General features: G+C 38.3%; 1 protein-coding gene across 3 annotated transcripts in view; it reads right to left on the bottom strand.

Moving 5' to 3' along the window:
* Nucleotides 1-5,189: 5,189 nt before the first annotated feature.
* The window catches only part of LOC120538085 (scavenger receptor cysteine-rich type 1 protein M160-like), a 57,994-nt gene continuing 48,119 nt past the window's right edge, over nt 5,190-15,064 (bottom strand). For 2 of the 3 annotated variants that reach the window (XM_039767511.1, XM_039767510.1), the window contains 5 exons: nt 14,228-14,356; nt 9,279-9,329; nt 8,255-8,368; nt 6,519-6,606; nt 5,190-5,941 (listed from right to left, as the gene is read on the bottom strand). In XM_039767511.1, coding sequence (XP_039623445.1) covers nt 6,521-6,606; nt 8,255-8,368; nt 9,279-9,329; nt 14,228-14,356 — 380 coding nt within the window. In that variant the 3' untranslated portion in view covers nt 5,190-5,941; nt 6,519-6,520. Of the gene's footprint in view, nt 5,942-6,517; nt 6,607-8,254; nt 8,369-9,278; nt 9,330-14,227; nt 14,357-15,064 lie in introns of all 3 variants that reach the window. The other variant, XM_039767509.1, reaches the window with a different exon arrangement.

Below are 15,064 nucleotides of genomic sequence, written 5' to 3'. Positions count from 1 at the left end.
TTTCCTGTCAGTGCCGCTGAGAAGCACCCCTTTAGCATGATGCTACCACCATCATGATTCACTGTAGTGATGGTATTAGGCAGGTGAAGAACAGTTTGTTTGCCAAATCCAGTATTTGGTGTGCACCCCAAAGAGTTCAGGCTTTATCTCGTCAGACCAGAGAATCCTTTTGCCCATGTTCTCAGATTCCCTTAAATTCATTTTACTCAAGTGTGGTTGCTGTCCAAACCCCTGTACTGTAAACACATGACTGGTGGAGTGCTGCTGAGATGGTTGTCCTTGTGATAGGTTTTTGGGGGATATTAACTATTGGGCTCTTGGTCAAATCCCTTTTTGTCAATTTACTCAATTTGGCAGGACCAGGAACTCCAGGAGAGATCTTGTTGTTACCAAACTTCTTCCATTGTGTTCCTGGGATCATTTAGGACTTTAGAAATGGTGTTATCCCCTTGACCTGATCTATGCCTCAATGACATAGGATTATGGCTTGGTTTTTGCCCTGATAATGCGTTGTGAATTATGGGACCTTAATACACGTGTGCTTTTCCAAATGTTGTCCAGTCAATTCAGTTTTCCTCAGGTGCGCTCCAGTCACATTCTAGAAACATCTCAAGGAGAATTAAAGCAAGCAGAATACCCTGACCATTTTTTGGAGTGCCACAGCAAAGGCTCTGAATGCTCAGAGGTTTTATTTTTTTGGTTTGTTTTAATAAATATGCTAACCTTTCTGAAAAAAAAAATGTTTTTTCACTTATGGGTTATTGAGTGTAAATTTAAAAGTAAATGCAAAGCATGGCAAATGCATCCATTTAAAATGAAATCTATAGCTCAAAAAATTGTGCCAAAATTGAGGGAGTCTAAAAACTTTCTGAATCCACTTTATTTATTGTAGTCTTCTAACACATGTATTTGTGTTGTATTAGTTATTTTTTAATATCACTCACTGTTACAAAAATATTTAATAACCAAAACTATGCAAACTGACACTTTCAAGTAACAAAAAATGCTCCAGCCTTCATACCAGTCCCTGACCGCACCTGAATATTACGCCATACTTGCATTTTCTAAGTTATTTTTATAGATTGACCTCCTCAATGGGGTTGGTTCCTCTGTTGCTCCCGATGCATTTTACCTTCAGAGGCACAAATTTGGAATCCTGCAAAAACATGTAGGTGCACTTCTGCTTCAGACACTCTGTCTAGGAAGTCATTATCAAGCCAAGAAATTATGTTCAGTGAAAGGTGAGCTTGTCGGTGCATGCTGGTTATGAGCCCACCATTAAACTCCCCAAAATTCAGAATGGCAAAGCTGTACGTAAAGGTTATGAAACTATTCTGGCATCACTTTCACAATGAGAATATTAACTACAAAACTTTTCAGCTTTCTTATTGTCCCATCGTCATTATCGGAAACTGATTTTCCTGGCGGTGGTCATGGTTGCAGCATGCCAAGCCGGTCAGCTAAGATTTCCTTGTCCTTAGCTACTCATTCCAGTACTTTCTGTGGAATTCCCAGGCATTCCCAAGCCAGCCAAGAGCGGTTATCCCTCCAGTGTGTCCTGGGTGTGCCTCAGTGGGACGTGACGGGAGCAGCTCTACTGTAAGGGAGCTGCCTTGGGGGTCAGCATTACAATTGGTCCAAACCACCTCAACTGGCTTCTCTCAGTCTGGAGGAACAGTGACTTTACTCCAGGGCAGCCCCAAATTGCTCATCTTTTCACCCTGTCATGGTGAGAAGGTCAGTGAAGAAACCTAATTTCTGCTGCTTGTACTCAAGATATCCCACATCTCATGACCTTCAGTACGGACGGGGATATTGATAGAGTGGTAAACTGAGAGTTTTGTCTTTAGATTATGTACCTTCTTGTATTTGTTGGCAATCCTGCAGTGGAGCATCCATGTTCATTTGGCCTTGGCTTCAGCTAGACAAACAGAAGAGTGCTATGCTGTGTGTGTTGCAACTACCCATAAGCCATTGTGAACATGTTATGTCCGCTTCTCTCCGTTGCAGTTACTGTGTAATTTTCAAATCGCCTTCACTTTTTGATTTGCCCTTGCATTATACTTGTCCCCTCTTCCATCTGCCTCTCAAAGCTCTAGTCTGATTTAGAAGTAAACCATGAAATGAAATCAGTTTTTAAAAAAAAAAATAGAAAAAGGTGTCAGGAGTGATATGTGGCAGAAGAATCTGTGCAAGAATGAAGGGTAAAATGTTTGAAACCGTGGTCAGACCAACATTCATATTTGGATCAGAAACCTGGATGCATGAAAGGAAAGTGAAAGCTACAGATGTGGGGATGTTGAGATGGATGTGTGGACTAACACGGCTTGATACATCAGGAATGAGAGAGTGGAGTTAAAAGTTGGGAAAATCTCTTTAAGAAAAGACTGGAAAGGAGGATGCAGTGGTATGGGCATATCAGGAGAAGAAAGGTCAACAATGTGAGGAGAGCAGTCATGGAGATGGAAGTGTTTGAACAGAAGAGAAGAGAAAGACCAGAAAGAAGAGGTATCAGGTGAGTAAGTGTACAACAGAAGAGAATGGATGAGGCTGTGAAAAGTGGGAAACACTTCAGAAGAAGTCGTGGGTTCAGAAATTAGGAAAATGTGTCAAATAAATGTTTAACTTATAAGGGCTTAGTGTTTAATATCATGTAAAGTATTAGTCTGCAGATTAGACCATATTAACAATGTCTGCTTGAAGCCATGACCTCAGAATATCAGGAAAAAATGTATGACAACAGCAAAGATGAGTATTAGCAAGATCACACCACTAAGCACCTGTTTCGTTTCAGCTTATTTTCTCGGTTATGGCGCTCTCATTTTGATTCATTCTGGCCCATTTTGGTCCATAATATATGACTATAAATTTCCCCTGCTGTTTTGGAAGCGTTGCTGATATGGAACACTTAGTCACTGTTGTGTCTCTGTTCATGAATTGAATTGCAGTAGGTGTGAACTTCCTTCATGTTTAGCACACTCTTCACCTACATAAAATTCTGTATTTAGTATGAACAAGCCATTGGTGTCATATCATATGATTTTCCACGAGAATGTCACAAACACTGTAGCTTTATCAGCATTTTTATATTTTTCGTCACGGCACAACGCTTTAGAGGTCAATGCCTCAGTTCTCTGGAGTCCTGGATTGGTCGTGGCATTTTAAAAATTTTCTTTGGCTAGTTCAGGTGTGTCCCGTATATCTCAAAGATGTACATTTGATATTAATTGGCCAGTGTGACTTTGTTGGGATGTCTTTGCAGCCATTGCTGCCAAGGTAGACTTTAATAATGAATAGTCAGGTTTAGGAAATGGATGGGCAGATGCATTTTGGGTTTATTTTGTGATATCCATGCACGTTTCCTTTTGTTATATTTCTAATAAATGCAGTGTTGAGATTTGAGTAGCAACTGACCCAAGACAGGAAGCCATCCTACACTATATGGCCAAACATTTGTAGATAACTGACCATAACACCCATATGACATTGTTGGACATCCCATTCCAAAACCATGGAGATTAATATGGAGTTGGGCCCATCATCATTGCGGCTGTAAAAGTGTCCACTCTTCAGAGAAGCCTTTCCACAAGATTCTGGAGTGTGTTTGTTGGAATTTGTGCCAATCCACCCGAAAGAACACTTGTGAGGTTGTGAAGAAGATGTGAAGCAATTCTCCCTAAAGGTATTCAGTAGGGTTAAGGTGAGGGCTCTATGCAGGCCACTTGAGTTCCTACATATCTTTATGGATCAGGCTTTGCGCACAGGGATATGCTGCCCTCTCTTAACTGTTGCCGCAAGTTGGAAGCACACACCTGTCCATAATGTCTTTGTAGGCTGAAACATTAACAGTACCCTTCACTAGAACCAAGACGCCTAGCCCAAACCCTCCCATTATCACCCCCAATGAACCTTTACAGTAGGCACTCTGCAGTCCAGAAGGTTAGGCTCGCCTGGCATCTTCCAAAATCAGATGGTAAAGCGTGACTCATCTCTCCAGAAAATACAGTTCCACTGCTTCAGAGTCTAATGACGATGTGTTTTACAAAACTCCAGCAAACGCTAGATATTGCACATTGTGATCTTAGACTTGAGTACAGCTGCGTGGCAAGAGAAGCGCATTACCACGATACATGTGTTACAACAACCATTTTTAAGGTTTAGAAACATGAAGAGTTTACCACTTTCTTTATATATAATATGCTACCGTTTGTCTGTCCAGGATTTTAAATCACCTGTAGCTCGCAAACCGTTTGACCAATTGACCTGAAGTTTAGTACACATATATATACTACGTGACGTCTACTATCCGCTTTCGGGGTGATGATTGACCTCCAAGGTTATTCCTCTTTTTATTTTTATTTTATATTATTTTATTGTAGAATCAAATCTCTGCAGTGGCCAGTAGGGCGGCAATGCGGCACATGTGTATGGGCGCCTTCGCCATCACTTCCCCTACCTCTTCATATTTTAAGTCATTGTTGAGGCAGATTGAAGACTTAAGTGCCAGCTTAAGTGAAAAATGAAAGAACACATGCTAATTAATTGCAACACAAACACTGACCTAATCAGTTTTAACATGAAAAGATGCAGACGAAAGAGAAGAAGCGATCTGCTAGGGTGAAGAAAAGAAGAGCTGCTCAGGAAGCAACAAGCGCATCAACCTCTGAGCAAACGAATGATAAATGTACAGAGAAAGAGAATGAAAACTGTGAATGCTCAAGTCAAGTGGATTCACTGCACATTATCGTGTAGTGCGCCATTACTGGTTTCTTAATAATTGTAGAGTATTGGGCTTTCTGGGTTCATATAATTTAATTTGCTATTTCCTTTTGTTTGTGTTGTTTTATTCCCACTCTTGAGTGCAACCTATCATGCTTTATTCACATTCATTCTTTCAGTATCATTTTGTTAATTGTGTGCTCACTAGAGGTTGGTTTCTGAAAGCAGGCCCTTACCATTGATCACATCAGTTCATAGAAGTGAAGCAATCCCTTCAGGGCTCTGCCATAAAAGTCGTAATTCTTCCTTATTTTTTTTAGTCCAGTGCTAGGGAGTGAAATATTTTCATGCCATGTGCTGGTTTTTCAATCTGTTTCATTATTTGATAACCTTTTATTGTTCTATTTTATTTCATTTTTAATAAATTACAACAATGATCTGATTCTTTCTCAAAAAAAAAAATAGAGAAATTGTCTCTAGCTGAGGTTTATTTATTGGTCCTTCACACATTCACATTCAGTGTTCTTTTGTAATAAGCTTACATTAATCTGCAGGACTGCTGTGTTTATTCATTCATTTTTGAAGTCCCATGCCTTTCAGGGATACTCTGTACATTTTTGTAGCATTATTTTAAATTAAAGCTATATATATATATATATCATTTATTTATTTTGGTGGCTTGGGGTTTCTGTTCCTTAGACGCCCAGCTGTGCAGATTTCTTGGCACAACATTTTATCTGCTATTCCACATTCTTTGTACTTCACGTGACTGGCATTCATTGGAGAAAGTGGCACCCAGAACTATGTGGCACCACGAGGACCAGAGTCAGGCACAATGGAAATCTGGAAGCCAGATAATTGTTTCTTTCATTCATATGGCAGTTTTATGTGTGTTTATCCTTAATAAATGCTAATTCAGTTCAAAAGTAAAAACAATTTACAGTATGAAGTCAGGCACGCCATATCGTGTTGAGCAGAAAGTCCATTTGGAATAGGTCCTGGTTCCTGACTGATCTTCTTCTCAACACTGGATGGACTTTCCCCAGTAGATAAGAGACGACTCATATTCCACAACTGCTGACTTGATTGGCAATCCAAACTCTGATTTTTCTGTACAGATAAACTGGTCTTGTTATCCTCCGACATAATTGTAGTCAGCTTCTATGATGGACCTTTCTATTTCATCTTTTTTGAGCCCTTCTGGCAGTCAGTAACTGAAAAAGAGAAAAGAGAAGGTAATGGCCAAGTAATTCAGTTTGACATACCCTCTACTTGAGGGTTTTCAAACTCCTCCTGGAGGGCCGCAGTGGCCGCAGGTTTTCATTCTAACCCTTTTCTTAATGAGTGACCTGTTTTTGCTACTAATTAACTTCTTTTGAAATTATTTTAATTAAATTGTTTGTTAAGATTTGTTCCCTGGAATTTCTTCATCGTTTCTTTGAATTGCTTCATTACTTTCTTAAAAGAAATGAAAAAGACTCGGGACATGACGTAGAGAAGTTTTGGGTGTGAGAGTAGACCAACCCACTAACAAACTTAGAGAGTTCCACTCCTCTGGCAATAATACATACTCTATTCATTTATAAAGGTTGCCTTGTGATAGACTGGCACACCCTTCGTGCTGCAACCCCTCTGCTACCCTGTATTGAAGTAGAAGGGACTGGAAAGGAAATAATTCATGTCTCATTTCATCATACTACTGGTAGTAAACATCTTAACAGTTTTGGCAGGTTAGGTATCCTCTAACTTACATATGCTTTTATCAATAAGCAACATCCTCCATGAGATCGCCTCACCTGAATCAACATGCCCGTGGCTCGTAGTCGTACCCACTGTTCCGAGCAGAGGAAGCCCCAGTGTTCAGATTGACCAAAGCCCGCTCCAGAGCTGCAAAATGAGAGGACATCTGAATGAGCTGTTCATGTTTACACACAGGGCCTTCTGTGAGTTACAGAAAAAGTTGCCTCAAGAGAAACCCAACAGAGACCACAGACTGCCAGAGTTCCTCAAATAAAGTCAAAACTCTATAAATAACGAATTACTTCTCTGTAACAAACTTTTAACAGGACTGCTTTACTTGGTACTTCCTGGAAAAGTTACCTCACTACTTAGTTTTCTTTTTAAACTCATGAAAATATAAAAACATTAGATGAAAAGCATATGTAGTTCCAGTATTTTAATAAGGAATAAATTAATAACAGTAAATGTGAATTTAGCATTTAGTCAAGTAAAGTACATGACAGTTACAACATCCACATGCCATTTCAAACACAGGAAACAGCAACTTACAGGCCTTTTGTTAACAAAAATAATTCTTAATAAAAGATAAATCTTAATACTTTCAAATAAAACAGACACAACCATCCAAAGGCTTGTAAACATGGAGTCGGTAAAATTGGAGGAGGGCCGTCTGCATTGTTTATTGTGTATAAGAATAAAATGTGGCCGTTATGTCTCCTGCCTCAGGGCTCTTTGCACTGTCAGATTAGTTTGACAATGTATGCATGGCGTAACACTCAGGTGTGTTTGCCGACTAAGCTAACTGGTTTGAAAATTTGAACATTTTTTATTTATTTCATCCAAGAGTCAGTTATTGCAGTTTTTGTTTATGAAACAGTTCCGTAACAAAGAGTCGTATTCTCTTTGTTAACCCTAACCCTATATTTCTCTATCTATCTATCTATCTATCTATCTATCTATCTATCTATCTATCTATCTATCTATCTATCTATCTATCTATCTAATAATTTGTACAGTGCCTTTTATCTATCTATCTATCTATCTATCTATCTATCTATCTATTCAAAAGTAATAGCGATAATAGAATGCAACTCTATGTGTTAGTTGACGAAATTGAATCTGTGCTTTTAAACAGCACTTTACAATGGAGTTCAAAATGGAGCATGAGGAGGCTTGTGGTGGCTCAATACTTTCATACACAGCAGTCTGCAATTCAAGTGATGTTAAAATGGCAAATCTGTTATCGTGGTGGAGGGTCTGTGGGTGATTGTTGTTCATTTTTCTTTTAACATAACATTTTGGAAAGTATACCCAATAGAGTAACACTCAATAAATAGCAATTGGGGAATATCTGTTAATACAAAATGACCAATGCTAGCATAAAATCACTATCAATACTAGCCTATAGAAGGAGAAAAGGAACTGAAATATGTTCCATGTCTAGCTATTAATATTAGTCAAAATACAGTAATTTGTTAAAATTTGTTAAATAAGTAAGGACTTGAAAAGGAACTGATTTATTGTATAACGGGAATATGAATGGTACACAATGGGCAAGCAGATTTCTTGATTTTGATTTGCTATACTTTCTTAATCCCCCGAATGGAAAATCTGTTTTCACATTTGGAGGTCAGAGAGCAGGGTCAGCCATGTTATCACCCGATTTTCCTATTCATCATATCAAGTGTCTTATTCAGCAACAGTGACTGGCCATCGTCACAGATACTCACCAAAATAAAAAAATGCTGAACAGTAAATAAGGGTTTGAACAACAACAGCCCACCTACATACTCACCTGGATAGGTTCCAGACTGTCGTTTCGATGGTGTGGATGTGTAGTCATTGTCACTGTTGCTGTCCGCCAGTCTGGGACTTGGCTGCAGAGCATGTTGATTGCGGTGAAAAGACACTGCAAAAGACAGATTTACAAAATCTTAGAACACTGGATTAGACAAATGAAAGACACAGGCCTCACCCGTCATTATAACACACTGGTGAGGACTCATGTGGAGTCCTGGGTACAGTTTTGGTCTCCAGGCTACAAAAGGGATATAGCAGCACTAGAGAAGGTCCAGAGAAGAGCAATTATGCTGATTCCACGGCTACAGGGGTTGAGTTATGAAGAAAGATAAAAAAGAGCTGAGCATATACTGTTTAAGCTAAAAAAGATTAAGAGGAGACCTGATTAATGTGTTTAAAATTATGAATGGAATTACTCCAGTGGATCGAGACTGTTATTTTAAAATGGGTTCATCAAGAACACGGGGAAACAGTTGGAAACTTGTGAAGGGGAAATTTTGCACAAACATTAGGTAGTTTTTCTTTACACAGAAAACCAAGGATGTATGAAAAATAAGTGACCAAGTAGTGTAGTAGAAAGGAGGACTTTGGGGACCTGCAAAACTCGATTTGATGTTATTTTGGAGGAAAAATGTTGCAAAGTCATTATTAAGTTGCTCTTTATATAGAGAACCACAGACACGTGGAATAATCTACTAAGTAGTGTGGTAGACAGCAGGACTTTAGGAGCCTTCAAAACCCAAGTTGATATTATATAAGAAGAATTAAGTGGATGGGTCTGGCGAGCTTTGATGGGCTGAATGACCTGTTCATCGTCTAGATTGTTCTATCACTTTATCAAAATCCATCCCTTAAAACTGAAGGCTCATAAAATTAAGACCCAATACTCTTCCTCCCTGGATTTCTTCCAGTTCATCTAATTTCGATTTCTAGATTTTCATAGCATAACATAATTTAATGTAAAATGGCTAGGATTATTTCTTTGTGTTTCAAATGTCATGGATCAGGGAAGCTCTTACCGCTTTGACTCTGCGTGGGTCCAATCCACTGCCTTTCCTTTTTTCTGAACACTGTGAGGGGATAAAAGATTTGAGAGCTGTGTAAGTATTTCAGTTCTTTTACATTTCGGCACATTTTAACAGTTTGACACCAAGAACATAAAACAATTCATCTAAGTCAGGAAGGCCACTCGGTATCACAGGGGATAGACATAGCTGTTGACAATTTCTTTTGTGGTGCTCTTTGGAGTTGTATGTAGCAGTGATGACCAATAGTATTTCGCAAAATGAAACACTTTTATATAAAAATTTGTGAAAATAATGTGTTTTATGCTTCAGGGAAATTTGCACCATTTACAGCAAGACCAACGATGTTTAGTTCCTGTCTGGAAGCGTTTCCCTGCAATAATTCTGCATGTGTCTGCCTGCCATTTAGTATTTCAATAAAGATCTCTAGCGACAAACAACATTATGCAAATTCACAACTAGAATAAGGAGGCTTGGTGGCAGTGGCTTAACATGTAGTGTAGTTTTCCATACTATCAGTATGGAGAAAAGTCAGTAATGGGCATGACAGTGTGTTTTGCCATGTCTTTGCGCAGAAAATATACAACATTTCATATTTTAAAAAATATACTGCCCTTCTTTGTGATGATGTGAATGAGAGACACCAACAGAAAACAGATTTTATGATTGTGGTACGTATTATATGCATTAGGCAGCTCCAGAAAACAACACAAGTGAGCAGAGAAGAGTACTTACTGTGTGCATCAGGCATGTGCGCGGTGAATGACCGAAAGACATTTAGATTTGTTACGGCCTGTTCGATCGGCATGCTGATATTCTCCTTGTCAATAACTGACAGTGTTTGGTCAGTGCCCCGTAGCTAATAATGTCACAGCAGAGGATGTGAGACTTTACTGATGGAAGAAAAGTTGTGCCCGCAATTACTGACTTTAAGAGGTAGAAATGGAGAAGGTGGAGTGTTGAGCCTATTGACTGAAAGCGGTTAATGAAGGGTGAGTATAATATTCTCATGATTGGGGGACCTACCTGATTAGCAGATACATTTCAGATGTGTTTGAATGTTTTACTTGTGTTTTGATGAGCTGGTGCATCATATTCAGCCCTTCGTTCATCATTTTGACACCCACAAAATGTGTCTGTTCCCTGGTCATATTTAAAACAAAGCCCACTGCCTCACTTAAATAAATCAGAGTGGGGAGGCAGCGGGCAACATTTGTGATTTGATGGGTTTTGCTGGTGTTCTGATGAAGAAGGTGTTTTCTGTCAATTAAAATCCTTTATTTAAACCTGGAACTGTGTTGGGTTTTACTGTGCCTGTGGTTTGGGGCTCAGTGGTGCCCCTTATAGTCATGATAGATTGAATTTTATTTGTGCCCAAGGGGAAATTATTCATAGCACCAGAGTAGAGTCATACTGCATGTTGATTGCAGGTAAGAATGTCACTGTACCCTAACAAATTCTTTGTTAGTTGTGGTAATTATACTTCAAAGACACATGATATTCTATATGGTGCTCTACAAGGATCTATCTTGGGTCCGCTGCTTTTTTCGATCTTCATGCTTCCATTAGGTCAGATTATCTAAAGGCATAACGTAAGCTACCACAGCTATGCTGATGACACACAACTGTATTTATCAATAGCACCTGATGACCCCGACTCTCTTGATTCAGACACAATGTCTTACTTGTGCTTCTGAATGGATGAGTAGTAATTTTTTCAAACTAAATAAGGAGAAAATAGAAATTTTAGTGATTGGCAAAAATGGATATAATGAGGATATTAAAAATAAACTTGATCCATTAGGCTTAAAAGTCAAGAAAGAGGTAAAGAATTTAGGGGTAACGATTGACTCTGACTTGAATTTTAAATCACATAGTAATCAGATTACTAGGACAGCATTTTAACAAAAGTTAGACCTTTTATAACTTTACAAGATACTAAGAAATTAGTTCATGCTTTGTTTTTAGTTGACTTGATTACTGTAATGCACTCCTCTTAGGACCACCCAAAAAGACATAAATCAATTGGAACGAGTGCAGAATGGAGCTGCCAGAATCTTAACTAGGAAAAGAAAATCTGAGCCCATCACACCAGTCTTGATGTTACTACACTGGTTACCTGTGCCATTTAGAATTGACTTTAAAATACTGCTTATGGTTTACAAAGCCTTAAATAATGTGTTCCATCTTATATTTCGGAATGTCTTACACTTTACACTCCAAATTGTAAAATTAGATCTTCAAATAAGTGTCTGCTTAGAATTCCAAGAGCTAATCTTAAAAGAAGTGGTGAGGCGGCCTTCTGCTGTTATGCACCTGACATCTGGAATAGCTGACCGATAGAAATTCGCCAGGCTGATATGGTGGATCACTTTAAAACACTGCTGAAAACACATTACTTTAACATGGCTTTCTCATAGCTTAATTTTAGTTTAACCCTGATATTCTGTATATGCACTGAATTATCATTATTCATGGTGGCTCCAAAATCAGTACTAACTACTACTTTCTCTGCAGTTCTTCTTCTGGTTTTCTCTGGTGGTCATATGCGCCCCCACCACCTGATCAGGGCACCGTGCTGTCCCTACATTGATGAATTGAAGGCCAGAGGTCCACATGACCATCATCATGAAGTTCTTCCATGTGAAGCCTGAAAACCAGGAGGACTGACTGAGGTCATTTATTGTTAGGTAGAATGCCTAGGTGGTCTTGTGGCCTCAGAACCCCTGCAGATTTTTTTTTTCTCCAGCCGTCTATAGTTTTTTTTTTTTTTCTGCCCTCTTCGCCATCGGACCTTACTTTTATTCTATGTTAATTAGTATTGCCTAATTTTATTCTTATATTTTATCTCTTTTTCTCTTTCATTCTGTAAAACACATTGAGCTACATCACATGATGATATGAAAACGTGCTATAGAAATAAATATTGTAGTTGTTGTTGTACCCTGTGACAATACTAACTATAAGAACTTATGAATCTAAAGTGTTTATGTCTTCCAGCTTCCCCTCAAAATTGAAATTGTGAAAATACTGTACATGTGTGAGTGTATTCTTTGTTCCTTTTTGAGCCAAATGTTTGTCACTGATGAGGAAATGAGATTAACCAAATTGGTCAAGAAATTCCATCTTGTAAAGAACAAGTCTCTATGAAGTTTGTAGAACAGCACACAGCCATTAAAATCTGAAGCCTCATACAAAGTTAATAGAAAACTCCCTTCGATGTAGGCCAGAGTCAGAAGGCAAAGCTAGTGGTGGACAGTGTTACTAAGTGAGGAGCTCTCCGTATCTGCTCTACAAGATAGTATAAACTGTCGAGATGTTCATGAAGGAGAAAAAGAATGAAAAACACAAGAAAGTTGTTTGAACAAAGCAGACAGCTCTTATTTGGAGTTATTTCCCTTCCTCTTTAAATGGAGGTTACTCTGAAGCAAAAGTTTTCAGATTCAGTGCTGTGGCTGTGGGTTTTTGTTGAAATCGGTTAAGCCATTTTACCTCAGCTTGATTTTGTTGATTAACTCGCAGGTCTTTTTTCTTCTTGTTCTCATATTTTAGATTCAAAAAATGCAGAAATGTCAGATTAGATTTAATAAGTAACTTAGAAATGTTGGTGTTTTCCCCATCACTTTAAATGCTTAACTCTCGTTTGCTGTTTTTCTATTAATTTACCACTTTGTTGTGTACTTTGCTTTTTAGCAGCAGGGACAGTGAGACCGGTCAGAATTAACCAAACTTGAAAGGATCTGCCAGGAAGAATGGGATTTAAATGCCCAAATCCAGGTGTGCAAAGCTGGTAAAGCTTACCCTGAAAGACTAGAAACTGTAATTGCTGACAGAGCAGCTCCTACAAAGAAGTCAATTAAGGCTTTGAATATGTATATGATTGAGAGATTTCAGTTTTTGATTATTAATAAAGTTGCAAATCTTTCTGACAGCATGTTTTCATTTTGTCATTATGGGTTTTGTGAGTGTAGATCAGGGATCTCAAACTCCAGTCCTGGAGGGCCGCAGTGGCTGCAGGGTTTCATTCTAACCCTTTTTCTTAAGTGGTGACCTGTTTTTGCTGCTAATTAACTTCTTTTTAATTAATTTGAATTGGCTTGTTTATTTAAGATTTGTTCCCCGGAATTTCTTCATCATTCCTCTGAATTGCTTCATTACTTTCCTTAAACAGAAATGAAATGTGAAGTGAGTGAGCCAACAGAAGACCAACTAAGTCAGGGCCTCAAACTCCAAACAATTTCAGTCCAAACCATTTGCTTAATTAGGCACCGAGACTTGTTGTTAATTAAACCCGTTGTTTAACTCCATGGCTTGTGCAATAGCAGACATTTTCAAAATTGTTTTGGTTTTTTTCTTTACTTTTCTAAGAGCACTGGTAAATTGTTTTGTGGACCTGAGCAAATCAACATTCCTGAGACCACCACCTTTTTTTATTTTCAGATATTGTATGATGGTCACAGTTTTCTGGTCATGTTTTGGTACATTTTGTATCTTATTATTCTCTGGCTGCTAATTAAGGAATTGAGTCTTCAAGAGCAAGTCAATTAAATGTAATTCAAAAGAAGTCAATTGCCAGCAAAAACAGGTCAGTAATTAAGAAAAGGGTTAGAATGAAAACCTGCAGGTGTTGTGTCTCTCCAGGACTGGAGTTTGAGATCCGTGGTGTAGATTGTTGGGCAAAAATGGCAAATTGATCCATTTAAGATTAAATCTGCAGCACAATAAAGTGCACAGAACTTGAAGAAGTCTGAATACTTTCTGGATTCACTTTATATTTATGTTTGCTACATATCCATTAAGGCTGAGTAGACTCAGTTTTGTCATATTTGGACTGACACTTCAAAGGCTTGCTTAATTAAGGAAGGAGTTCAATTAAAAGCTGAACAAAAAGTTGCTGCCACCATCAGTGTTAATTTATGCAGTGATAAACTCAGAGGTGATACCTTTTTTATATATCTTCTGCCACAGCAATGGACCAAACTTCACTAAAAGGACAACCAGAAGCATGACAGCTAGTATCCCACTGAACACATTCCATACCGTCTGACCTGTGTGGTTGGGCTCCTTGTATCCTGTTTTAGAAGAGGGAGAGAAAAGAGTTTATAAGTTTATGTGAAGTGAGAGGTTCGACTAAATGATAGCACAGCTACAAATGAGTGCAAGGGAAATTTATTTCCGAATCAGATCAAAAAAAAATAAATACTAAACCTGCAGAAATGTTTCTTAATAACCCATGTCCCTGCTACTCACATTAACAATTAAATAATTAGTCCTGTTCACTTTGCCTACAAGAGCAAAACATTCACTACTTACACAGTTTTTGTTTCTTTTAAAAAGTCATTAATTCGAGATAGATACATAGATAGCTATAAAAGGTGCTATATGATTGATAGATAGATAGATAGATAGATAGATAGATAGATAGATAGATAGATAGATAGATAGATAGATAGAGATGACTCTTATATTATACACTATGTGGGCAGAGGTATGTGGTTTGTGGACACCCCTTCAAATGATTGAGTTCAGGTGTTTCAGTTGCACCCTCTTTTAACAGGTGCATTCAATCCAGACATAGCTGTGCAATCTCCATTGACAAACATTGAGTTGTACTAAAAAGCTCAGTGTATTTTGACATGGCACCTTTGCCACAAGTCAGTAAGTGAAATTTCTGCTCTGCTAGATCTGCTCTGCTCATCCGTAAGAGCTATTATTGTGAAATGGAACCACTGAAGAATAACAACAGCTCAGCCATGAAGTGGTGAGCACACAAACTCACA

The sequence above is a fragment of the Polypterus senegalus genome, chromosome 10 (genome assembly GCF_016835505.1).
Source record: "Polypterus senegalus isolate Bchr_013 chromosome 10, ASM1683550v1, whole genome shotgun sequence".
Lineage (NCBI taxonomy): Eukaryota > Metazoa > Chordata > Cladistia > Polypteriformes > Polypteridae > Polypterus > Polypterus senegalus.
This window is presented reverse-complemented; position numbering and strand designations above follow the sequence as displayed.